A 12798-nucleotide genomic window follows, 5' to 3' on the forward strand; every position below is an offset into this window, starting at 1 on the left:
CCAAATAGGAATCACCTTCTTGGTGATGTTCCTAGGAAAGAAGGGAGAGGGCGTCTGACATGATTCACATCTTCCCTGAAACAACAGATCCAAGACAACTGATGCTCCTTCAAAGACTCTATCAAAATTTTATTTTCAGGTTCAGAGTAGGTTGATATATATATATATATATATATATCTACAGTCAATCAAATTCCAAACTTAATACCAAATAGAAGTATATCCTGCCCTACCCAACCCTTCATACCCTCTTTGTAATGTATGCCTGCAAAGCCTGGTACAGCTTGAATTGCATGAGAACCCTTCTTTCCATAGCCAATAGGCGTATAAATATTGTATTATGCTGATTAACATGATTTGCCATTGTAAACTGGAGTTGTCATAGAAAGGAGCATAACCTGTTGGCAAAAGGTGATCACAGAAAGAAATGGCAAAGCCTATATCAGAAACAGGGCCTTCTTTAATTTTTTTAATGTTTATTTGACAGAGAGAGAGAGTGTGGGGGAAGGGGCAGAGAGGGAGAGATAGGATCCCAAGCAGGCTCTTCTATGTCAGCACAAAGGCTGACACAGGGCTCGATGCCACCAACTGTGAGATCATGACTGGAGCTGAAACCAAGAGAAGGATGCTTAACTGGGACACTCAGACGCACCACATAGCCTTGTTTAAAAATACTAACTAGAGGGGCACCTGTTGGTTCAGTCAGTTGAGACTCAGACTCTTAATTTTGGCTCAGGTAATTATCTCATGGTTCATGAGATGGAGCCTCACTTCAGGCTCTGTGCTAATAGTGTAGAGGGTGCTTTGGATTCTCTCTTTCTCTCTCTGCCCCTACCTCACTCACACCTCCTCTCCATCTCACTCAAAATAAATAAACATTTTTTAAAAAGCACTAGTAAGAAAATTATCGATTGGATCAAATTTTTTTTCCTCTAGGGATTTAAGTTAGGTAGAATACCTTGAGAATGAAAAGTGTTTTCAAAATTATGTTCTTTGATTTATTTACTGTAAAAAGTTCAGCTACTAATATCTACTCTTTAATTTTTTTCAAATTAAAGTTATTTGTTCCATGCTCTATGATGCACAATTCAGATGCTTGAGCTGACCTCAAATTCCTCTTTTGGAAAATATTTACCATAATTGCAAATTCAACAAATGGAAGAGAAAGGACTTTAATATGGACAGAAACAACAGACTCTGTTGTATGTAGTTTGGTTGCTTGTATATCTAAAATCTAAAGAACACAAAACTGAGTGTAATACACTCAGATGTCTCAACTCCAAGTGTCACAGAATGTTCAGTTTTGCATTGTCTACTATTCGATTACAGTCCTACATACAAGGGAAGCAGTAGTGGCATTCTGCAATAGCATTGGAGAGAAATGGTCTAAAAGGCCTTGCTACTCATGTGAGTTCTGCAGACATAAACAGCATCTGGAAACATGTTAATAAATTCAGATCTTAGAATCCAGTTCAGACCCACTGATTCAGAATCCCTTACAAAGATTCTCCTATCCAAATTTTGTGTGTACTAAAATTTGGAGGCACTTGACTAGACAGGTGTTTTTTTTCCACAAGGCACATTAGAATCATCTGGAGAACATTATTTAGAAAGATGTCTGATTCCCACTCCTTAGATAATTCACATAATTCTGAGAGGGCAAGAGCATGTTGTTTAAAAAAGGCCGGTGAGGGGCGCCTGGGTGGCTCAGTGGGTTAAGCGTCCGACTTCAGCTCAGGTCACGATCTCGCGGTCCATGAGTTCCAGCACCGTGTCGGGCTCTGGCCTGATGGCTCAGAGCCTGGAGCCTGCTTCTGATTCTGTGTCTCCCTCTCTCTCTGCCCCTGCCCCGTTCATGCTCTGTCTCTCTCTGTCCCAAAAATAAATAAAACGTTAAAAAAATTTTTTTTAAAATAAAATAAAAAAGGCAGGTGAGGGGCACCTGGGTAGCTCAGTTGGATAAACTTTTGACTTCGGCTCAGGTAAGGATCTTGGCAACTTGTTTGAGCCCCAAATCTGGCTTTCTGCTGTCACCCCAGAGCCCACTTTGGATCCTGTTTCCTTCCCCTTCTGCCCCTCCTCCACTAGTGCTCTCTCTCAAAAATAAACATTAAAAAAAATAAAAATACAGGGTGCCTGGGTGGTTCAGCTGGTTAAGCGTCCGACTTCAGCTCAGGTCATGATCTCATGGTCCGTGAGTTCAAGGGCCGCATCGGGCTCTGTGCTGACAGCTCAGAGCCTGAAGACTGTTTCAGATTCTGTGTCTCCCTCCCTCTCTGCCCCTCCCCCATTCACCCTCTATCTCTCTCTCTCTCTCAAAAATAAACATTAAAAAAATTTTTTTTAATATATAGATAAAATAAAATAAGTAAAACTGGCAGGTGTTGGGGTGCCTGGGTGGCTCAGTCAGTTAAGCGTCTGACTTCAGCTCAGGTCATGATCTCATGGTTTGAGAGTTTAAGCCCCGCGTCAGGCTCTGTACTGACAGCTCAGAGCCTGAAGCCTGATTCACATTCTGTGTCTCCCTCTCTTTCTCTGACCCTCCCCAACTCATGTGCGCGCGCTCTCCCTCTCTCTCTCAAAAATAAACATTAAAAAATATTTTTTTAGGGGCGCCTGGGTGGCTCAGTCGGTTAAGCGGCCGACTTCGGCTCAGGTCATGATCTCGCGGTCCGTGAGTTCGAGCCCCGCGTCGGGCTCTGTGCTGACAGCTCAGAGCCTGGAGCCTGTTTCGGATTCTGTGTCTCCCTCTCTCTGACCCTCCCCCGTTCATGCTCTGTCTCTCCCTGTCTCAAAAATAAATAAACGTTAAAAAAAAAATTAAAAAAAATATTTTTTTAAACTGGCAGGTGCTATAAAGTTAGAAAATAAATTGGAATAGTGGATCACACTCTGTTTTTATATACATTTTACCTCTATGAATTTCACTTTCCTCAGAGAATTATAGTGATGATAAAATGAGTAATATGTGTGAATATATTAAATTATAAAACCCTGAACTAATAATATTGTTTATGACTTCCATGAAATAAAATCAAATACGTAGTTATTTATAACAGATGAAGCATACTCTCTCCAAAATGATGATATTCAAAATGTAGGCTGTGGGTCCAAAGAATAGGAAATAACAGATGTTTGTTAAGATGCAAATAGTTCTTTCCTGCCTCAGAACTGTGTATTACTATCTCAGGAAATGGAATACAAGAGCCTATATTTTTAAAGAGCTGGTCAATGTAATTATTACACGTCTTCAATCCCTTCCTATATGTACCAGAAGAGAAATTCAAAACGCTAAACTCAGAGCTCTTAGCACCACTCCAGCTAGTGTGGACACACTTGGTGCCCCTCCCCCAGTGATCTCTCACTGCACATGGTAATATGCACTGACGCGTTATGCTCACATGAAGTTTTCTCTTCTGGATTACTCCAGGTATAGAAAAATAAAATGGACAGGACGAATTGGACAGAGATTGAGTTCATTCTGCAGGGACTTTCTGAGTACCCCAAAGTGGAAAAACTCCTTTTCGTCATGTGCTTGATGATGTACCTGGTGATCCTGCTGGGGAACAGCACCTTGATCATACTAATTCTCCTGGATTCCCGCCTCCATACGCCCATGTACTTCTTCCTTGGTAATCTTTCCCTCCTAGACATTTGTTACACATCCTCCTTTACCCCCTCAGTGTTGATTCACTTCCTATCAAAGAAAAAAACCATCTCCTTCACTAGGTGTGTTGTTCAGATGTCTGTCTCCTACACTATGGCATGCACAGAATGCGTGCTCTTAGCAGTGATGGCATATGACCGTTACGTGGCTATCTGTAACCCTCTGAGATACCCCATCATCATGAGCAAGGCACTTTGTATTCAGATGGCAGCCCTCTCCTGGGGAATGGGCTTTCTCAATTCACTGACAGAAACTATTCTTGCAATACGGTTGCCCTTTTGTGGAAAAAATGTCATTAACCACTTTGTTTGTGAAATAATGGCTTTTGTCAAGCTGGCTTGTGCAGATATTTCCTTGAATGAGATTGCTATAATGTTGGGCAATGTAATATTTTTGTATATTCCATTATTGTTAATTTGCATCTCCTACATTTTCATCCTATCTACTGTACTAAAAATGAATTCAGCAGAAGGAAGAAAAAAAGCTTTTTCTACCTGTTCAGCCCACTTAACAGTAGTGACCATGTTTTATGGGACAATCCTCTTCATATATATGAAGCCAAAGTCCAAAGACTCTGCTATTGACAAATTGATTGCTCTGTTCTATGGAGTAGTCACTCCCATGCTCAATCCTATCATATATAGCCTGAGGAACACAGAGGTGCTTGGAGCTTTGAGAAAATTGATGAGTAGACACTGGTTCTGGAGAAAAGGATGAAAAACTTACATCTTCGAGTTCATGCACCAAATAAACTCATATATTTGAGGAAAAGGCTTTTATTTAAAACAGAGCAAAAGAAATAAAGATTGTATGTAGGATCACAGAATTTAGGAGTTGGAAAGAAATTTCAAGATAATTATCTAACTTTCCCTTTTTATGAAAATGACTGTTACAAAAATGTAGACACAACTAGTTTAAGTACTAAGAGTAAAATTTAAGGAATAAGAAAAAAGATGTAATTAAATGTTTCCAGGAAAATCCAGTACAGATTCTCTTCAACTGATGGAGTTATGTCCTGATAAACCCATCAAAATTTGAAAATATCATTAGTCAAAAATGTCTTTAATACACCTAATCTACTGAACATCATAGCTTACCTTGAAAATGTGCAAATGCTTACATTAGCCTATAGTTGGTCAAAACCATCTCATACAAAGCCTATTTGCAATAGAGTGTTGAATATTTCATATAATGTATTGAGCACTGCACTGAAATTGAAAAACAGAATGGTTGTATGGGTATGAAACAGTTGTGAGTGTATCAGTTGTTTATTCTTGTGATCATGTGGCTCAAACTGGAAGCTGGGGCCACTGCCACTGCCTAGCGCAACAAGAATATCATACCACATGTTACTAGCCCAGGAAAAGACCACAGTTTAAATTTTAAAGTGTGGTTTCTACTGAATGCATATCACTTTCACATCATCATGAAGTTGAAATATCCTATGTCAAACCATTTTAATGTATGGACCATCTGTATGTATGTCTGCTGAAAAAGTAAAACATGTATTGTTCAGTTCCCTTTTGAGAGAACTACTTGAATTTTTGTGTTTGTTTGTCTGTTTGTTTGTTACTGCTTTTTATTTTACCCAAGGACTTGACTTGACTCCAACCTAATTTTTCAGGTACATATTTCCCCTTCTTTCCCTCCTCATGTTTCTCCCATGTCTGCACATGCTGTGCTACATTCACTATTACTTCTCCAATTATATCATGTTCTTTACACCTAAAGACAACAGCATATGCCACTTCATCTCCATCCTCACATTTCTCTTTCTATAGTAACAGCCTAGCAATCTTATTAAGCACAATTCAAGTGTGAGATCTTCTACAAATCCTTCCAAAGTTTGCCCGCTTACTTATTCCCTCCTTTATGCTGTCCTGAACTTTATCTGTTATGGCTATTTTCCTTTTATACTATAATCATTTGTTCATTTCTGAAATCCACCCAATGGCAGAACTCACTGTTCTCTGTATGAAGTCTAATGTCAAATAAATTTAAACAGTAGGCAGTAACTAATTACTTATTTAACATTTTGAAATAATAGTAAAATATAGTCTAAGTACTTGATTTAATACAGGGATATAAGAGAACTTGAATTTATGTATTATTTCATTGACTAACACATCGAAAAGTTATGGATAAAATATCAGCTAATATTAAATGTACAGAAATGTAAGGGAAGATAAAAGAAAGATAAATATACTCAAGAGGTCATTTGTGGGGTGCCTGGGTGGCTCAGTTGGTTGGGTGTCCAACTTCGGCATAGGTCATGATCTCACAGCTCCTGGGTTCAAGCCCTGCGCTGGGCTCTGTGCTGACAGCTCAGAGCCTGGAGCCTGCTTCGGATTCTGTGTCTCCCTCTCTCTCTGCCCCTCCCCTGCTCACACTCTGTGTCTCTCTCTCTCTCTCAAAAATAAATAAACATTAAAAAAGAGGTCATTTGGTCTGGGTAAGGCAAAAATCATATCAGTGTATACTTATTCTGTAATGAGCAACTGCTGAAAAAAATATCTATCAATTGTATAAACACTTCTTAAGGAATACTGAGAATTTCACTCTATCAAAAGCAATAATCTTATTTTAAATATTTCCTTTCAAAGAAATCCCCTTGAAATTGCTAGCGAATAATAATTGTACTTTTATTTTTTATGTGATTACCTAACATCTATTTGTATGTAATACAGGTGAGCTGCCTGGTACAGTCCCACAGCCTGAGCTGGATGAGGAGAGTGGCTCTGCTCAAGGGCCACCCAGCAAAGGTTTCAACAACCCAACAGAGTTCAGAAAGGAATCCCTGCTTGTTCTGCCCAGCAGGATGTTTGGGGCCTGATGGAATAAGTAAAAGATCAACATGAAAGGGAGGCCCAGTTCAGGTAGTCAGAACCCAGTAGAATCAAAAGGACACCCATATATGGAATGACTCAGCTCAGACTGTCAGAGAAAGAGGGAAAGACAGAGAGAGAAAGAGATAACTTGGGGTATTTTATGCTTATATCCCTAAACACTACCAGAGTGATAGGCTAGACTTGTAACACACTCATAGATTTTTCTCAATACATTGAAATCATAGGTAGATTCAAATATTTTTAAATTTTTATTTATCTGAGGGAGAGAGAAAGAGAGAGGGAGAGAGACTGTCAGTAGGGGAGGGACAGAGAGAAAGGGAGACACAGAATCTAAAGCAGGCTCCAGGCTCTGAGCTGTCAGCATAGAACCTAACACGGGCTCGAACTCACAAACCAGAGATCATGACCTAAGTCAAAGTTGGATGCTTAACTGACTGAGCCACCCAGGCACCCTGAAATCACAGGTAAATTCAAACTAACTGAAACTAGAGTCTAGCAAGAAAAAAAAAAAAGAGATCAAAATCTGACTCTGTCAAAGTGATACACCCCTCATCCTAGCTAATTCACAGGTGGTCTTTTGGAATTAGCATATTTGCTTTTAAATAATTTTAAATAATTATTATAAATATATTGATAGATTAAATAAACTTCCCATTTTATAGACAAAGAAATTGGATTAGGATGTTTAAGAAATTGCTTAAGATTGGGGTGCCTGGGTGGCTCAGTTGGTTAAAAGTCCTACTCTTGATTTCAGCTCAGGTCATGATCTCATGGTTCATGGGCTAGAGCCATGCATTGCATTGCAGGGGATAGTCAGCATGAAGCCTGCTTGGGATTCTTTTTTTCTCCCTCTCTCTCTACCGTCCCCCTGGTTATGTGCGTGTTCACACACTATCTCTCTCAAAATAAATAAATAAACATTAAAAAAAAAAGAAATCGCCTAAGATCACTAAGCTTATATAGACACCCCAAAAATTGTAATTCTTTTTATTTAATTTAAATTCAGGTTATTTAACATATAGTGTAGTATTGGCTTCAGGGGTAGAATTTAGTGATTTATCATTTACACATAACAGTCATATGTAACACTCATCCCAAGAAGTGTCCGCGTTAATGTCCATCACCCATTTAGCCCATCCCCCCTCCCACCTCCCTCCCAGCAACCCTCAGTTTGTTCTCTGTATTTAAGAGTCTCTCATGGTTTGCCTACCTCTCTGTTTTTATCTTATTTTTGCTTCCCTTCCTTTATGTTCATCTCTTTTCTTTCTTTCTTTCTTTCTTTCTTTCTTTCTTTCTTTCTTTCTTTTTTTTAACGTTTATTCATCATTGAGAGACAGAGTGAGACAGAGCAAGAGCATGGAAGGGGCAGAGAGAGGAGGAGACACAGAATCTGAAGCAGGCTCCAGGCTCTGAGCTATCAACACAGAGCCTGACACAGGGCTTGAATTCACAAACCACAAGATCATGACCCGAGGAGAAGTCGGACGCCCAACCGACCGAGCCACCCTGGGCCCCATTATCTGTTTTGTTTCTTAAATTACACGTATGAGTGAAATCATATGATATTTGTATTTCTCTGCCTGACTTACTTTGCTTAGCATAATACACATCAGTTGCATCCATTTTACAAATGTCAAGATATCATTCTTTCTGATCACCAAGTAATATCCCATTGTATATACATACCATTTTCTTTTTATCCATTCATCAGTCAATGGATATTTGGGCTCTTTCAATAATTTAGCTATTGTTGATAGTGCTGCTATAAACACTGGGGTGCATGTGCCCCTTTGAATCAGCATTTCTGTATACTTTGGATAATTTACTCTAGATCCCATGTGTACTATTCTTTCACCTTTACCACAGTTCTGACCAATAACAGGAAAACATAACCAAAATTTTATAGACAATTGCCCTAAATTACCCTAGAAAACATCATCCACACCGAGTACTCAATTTACATCTCTTTGCAAAAGATTTCCCAACATATATATAGCTTTAGACCTAATTTCTTGCCCAGATTTCACAAATCTGTCTTCACCTGTAAGTCTAACCATCAATGCACAGCCAACCAGTCAACCGACTTACATCCCTATCTTTGTGAAGTCATCATCCTTACGCTACTCGTGTCATCCAATCAACGACTGCATCAGAGTTCTTTACTTACACCAATGGACCAATCATCTTTGATGACTGTTTATTCATATCTGAGAAATCGAATCCAGCCCTACAACCCGGTAATTCCCATATTCATCCTATCTTCTTCATACCATTGCTTTCTGGATCCAAGCCATCACAATTTTATTGACTCTTGTGACAACTTCATGATAAAGAGCAAATAAGTTTTGCACGCTGACCTCACATTTAGTCATCTGGTCCAGAAAGGACATACAAATGTTACAAATACTGATGAGTGTACGTTTTTAAGTTCCTTGTATATTATGGCTTATACAATAAGATATGTTATATATTTCAGCATTTCTCACCATTTTAGTGGGTTTGGGATACTGTGTATTTTATAATATAAATATATCATGTATTTTGTTTCTAAATGCTTATAGCTTCATTTATACCCTTGGATCTAAGCATCTAGGTGTCAGGGGAAAGCACAATAAAAAAGGGAAGGGTGCTTGTAGTTTCACTAAAACATCCTGCAGCTTCTTTGAATTTAAGAAATTAATGTCAGCACTCGAGGACCAACAACAAACTGCTAAACTCTCTGATATTTTTGCAGACTAGCATCCCTCTACCCCATTTCTATTCAGTATATATTTGTGCAGACCTTCTCCATTTGTACATAGACATTCACATCACACACATCTATCTGCATCCACAAATATTTCCACACATGTAAAACACAGTTATACTTTGTAGAATATGCAATTACTCCCATTAAATTTAGCAATGCTTAAAAGAGGTTGTAGTGGTTTCCTAATACTACCATAACAAAATAGCACAGATTGGATTGCCTGAACAACAGAAATTGACTTTCTCATAGTTCTGGAGGATAGACCAAGATTAAAGTGTTGGCAGATTTGATTTCTTCTGAAGCCTCTCCCTGGCTTGCAGATAGCCATTTTCTTGCTAGGTCTTTTCCCCTGTGTGTGAGAAACCCTGGAGTACCCATGTGTGTCTAAATTTCTTAAATTTTTTCTTATAATGACATAAGTCCAATTGTAATGAGGGCCCACACTGATAGCCTCATTTTAACTTAATCACACTTTAAAGGCCTTATCTCCAAATGTAAATACATTCTGAAGTACTGGTGGGTTAGAGCTTCAACATAAGTTTTGCAGGGACACAATTCAGCCTAAAACAAAGGTTAATAATAAATTATCTAAAAAGTGTACTATAGGGGCGCCTGGGTGGCGCAGTCGGTTAAGCGTCCGACTTCAGCCAGGTCACGATCTCACGGTCCGTGAGTTCGAGCCCCGCGTCGGGCTCTGGGCTGATGGCTCAGAGCCTGGACCCTGTTTCCGATTCTGTGTCTCCCTCTGTCTCTGACCCTCCCCCGTTCATGCTCTGTCTCTCTCTGTCCCAAAAATAAATAAATGTTAAAAATATATATATAAAAAAAAAGTGTACTATAGTTATTACATTTGTATATAACATGTACATAATTTTGAATACTAACAATACACTAACTTAATGTTTAAAGCTATACTTACATTCTATCACCCAAAACAAAATATTGAAATTTGTCACCATGAGCCCTTTTTATGTAAGATTTCAAATATGCTTATGTAAGATATGTCTATATTATCTTAGAGCTTCAGCAGTCAGTCAAGGAGGAAACTTAGGAAATCACACATCTTATTTAAAATGAGTGTCTTCCCCTCTTAGTCCAATGTTCTGGTGCGTATTGAACACATCAATACATCCCTTAGACTAATGTTATGATTTGCTCTGGGGGATTAAAAAAGCACACAGAGGGTTCCTAATCAGCAATTTTTTCACAGCTACTTTTACCTCTTTGTTCCGTAAACTATAAATGATAGGATTCAACATGGGGGTTAATCCAGCATACACCAAAGCCATAAATTTGTCTATTTCCTGTGAATCTACAGCGGAGGGCTTCAGGTACGTGGAGAGAGCTGTCCCATAGAACAAAACCACCACAGTCAGGTGGGCTGCGCATGTTGAAAAGGCTTTGCTTCCACCATCCACTGAGCTGATTCTCAGGATGTTGGAGAGAATGAATGCGTAAGAGACACAAATGAGGAGCATCGGCATAGGAAGAAGAAGTACGCTGATCACCAGCATGATCAACTGCACCCTGAAAGTATCCACACAAACTAGTTTCAAGACAGCCAGAATTTCACAAGTGAAGTGATTGATGATGCTACTTCCACAGACAGACAGCTGCAGCACAGATACTGTTTCCACCAGGGCGGTGAGGCAGCCTGTCATCCAGGAGCCAGCGGCAATCTGCACACAAGCCCTCTTGTTCATGATGATGGGGTATCTCAGAGGGTTGCAGATGGCCACATACCGGTCATACGCCATCGTGGACAGGAGCACACACTCAGTGGAGCCCATGGCAAGAGAAAAGTACATCTGAGTGGCACATCCTGAGAATGAGATGGTGTTTTTCCCTGAAACAAAGTTTGTCAGCATTGGAGTGAGAGCAGAAGAGGTGTACCAGATGTCTAAAAAGGAGAGGTTGCTGAGGAAGAAGTACATGGGTTTGTGTAGGTGGGAATCCAGGACGGTGATGGAGATCAGAATGATATTACCCAGCAGGGTGATCAGGTACATCAGCAAGCACAGCACAAATATGATGACCTCAACTTTGGGGTAACGAGTAAACCCCAGGAAAATAAAATTGGAAATGACTGTCAAGTTGTCTTGGCCATTTTATGCCTCTGTGATTATCTATAGTAGTGATGAAAATATACATTATATATATTTTAAAAACTAAATTCTACCATCTTTCAAGGGGTTTTTGTTAGAGGTACATTAAAAGGATCATTATTCTGGAAATACCATATTAATTATTCATTCATTCATTCATTCAACATTTATTGAATATACTACAAGTCACTGAAGATCTCTTTGAATTACGTAAAAAGCTGCTCTCAGGCAACTCACGATAAAATATCACATAATCAAGTAAATAAATAATTACAATAACATGATATAAGTGCACCCTAGGGTGCTAGGAGAACACAGAAAGTAAGAATCCCAACTCTATGTAAGGGACACTGCTCACTGAGACATTTTGAGACTTAGTTTAACTAAAAAAGGCATTAGACCTGGGGCACCTGGGTGGCTCAGTTGGTTGAGCTTCAGAATTTTGGTTTTGTCTCAGGTCATGATCTCATGGTTCATGAGTTCAAGCCCCACATGGGTTCAGTTTGAGCCCAGTGTCGGCTCCATGCTGGCAGCATGGAGACTGCTTGGGATTCTCTCTCATTCCCTTTCTGCCCCTCATCTGCTTGCACTCTCTCTCTCAAAATGAATAAATAAACCTTTTTTAAAAATGCATTAGTCTTAATCGAGTTAAAGACCACAGGAGGTTTGCTGGGAAAAGAAAAAAAATTTTGTAAAAGTTAAATCCCGAAAGGATTTAGTTGCATTTCATATAACTACTAATTATGTAATATAACAGACGGATATCTGAAAACTAAGGAATATAAATAGAAGATGAACATGCATCCAATCACTATAGCATGTATTTGTGGTCTTTGCAAATTTTTTCTTGTGGTTGACTTCGAGTTTCATAGTGTTGTGGTCTGAAAATATGCAAGGTATGATCTTGATCGTTTTGTACTTGTTGAGTGCTGATTTGTGTCCTGGTATGTGATCTATTCTGGAGAATGTTCCATGTGCACTCAAAAAGAATGTGTATTCTCCTGCTTTAAGTGAATTGTCCTGAATATATCTATTAAGTCCATCAGGTCCAGTATGTCATTAAAAGCCATTGTTTCCTTGTTGGTTTTCTGTTTAGATCATCTGTCCATTGTTGTAAGTGGGGCATTGAAGTCCCCTACCATTATCGTATTATTATCAATGAGTTTCTTTGTTTGTGATTAACTGATTTATAAATTTGGGTTCCTACATGTTAGGGGTATAAATGTTTTCAATTGTTAGATCTTCTTGGTGGATAGATGCATTAATTATGATATAACACCCTTCTTCAACTCTTGTTACCATCTTTATTTTAAAATCCAGTTTGTCTGATACAAGTATGGCTACTCCAGCTTTCTTTTGGTGAGCATTAGCATGATAGATGGTTCTCCATACCCTTATTTTCAATCTGAATGTATCTTTAGGGTTTAA

General features: G+C 38.9%; 2 protein-coding genes across 2 annotated transcripts; one reads left to right on the plus strand and one right to left on the minus strand.

Moving 5' to 3' along the window:
• Nucleotides 1-3445: 3445 nt before the first annotated feature.
• LOC124526347 (olfactory receptor 13C3-like) lies at nt 3446-4384 on the plus strand. The gene has a single exon (XM_047099305.1). It carries the CDS (start codon nt 3446-3448, stop codon nt 4382-4384), a length of 939 nt encoding a protein of 312 aa, XP_046955261.1.
• A 6026-nt stretch (nt 4385-10410) lies between these two features.
• On the minus strand, nt 10411-11364 carry LOC124526354 (olfactory receptor 13F1-like). The gene has a single exon (XM_047099317.1). It carries the CDS (start codon nt 11272-11274, stop codon nt 10411-10413), a length of 864 nt encoding a protein of 287 aa, XP_046955273.1. The 5' UTR covers nt 11275-11364.
• Between the last annotated feature and the right edge of the window lie 1434 nt (nt 11365-12798).

The sequence above is a fragment of the Lynx rufus genome, unplaced genomic scaffold (assembly GCF_022079265.1).
Source record: "Lynx rufus isolate CCGP_SWC_20201006 ecotype Redwood Valley unplaced genomic scaffold, mLynRuf1.p SCAF_10, whole genome shotgun sequence".
Taxonomy (NCBI): domain Eukaryota; kingdom Metazoa; phylum Chordata; class Mammalia; order Carnivora; family Felidae; genus Lynx; species Lynx rufus.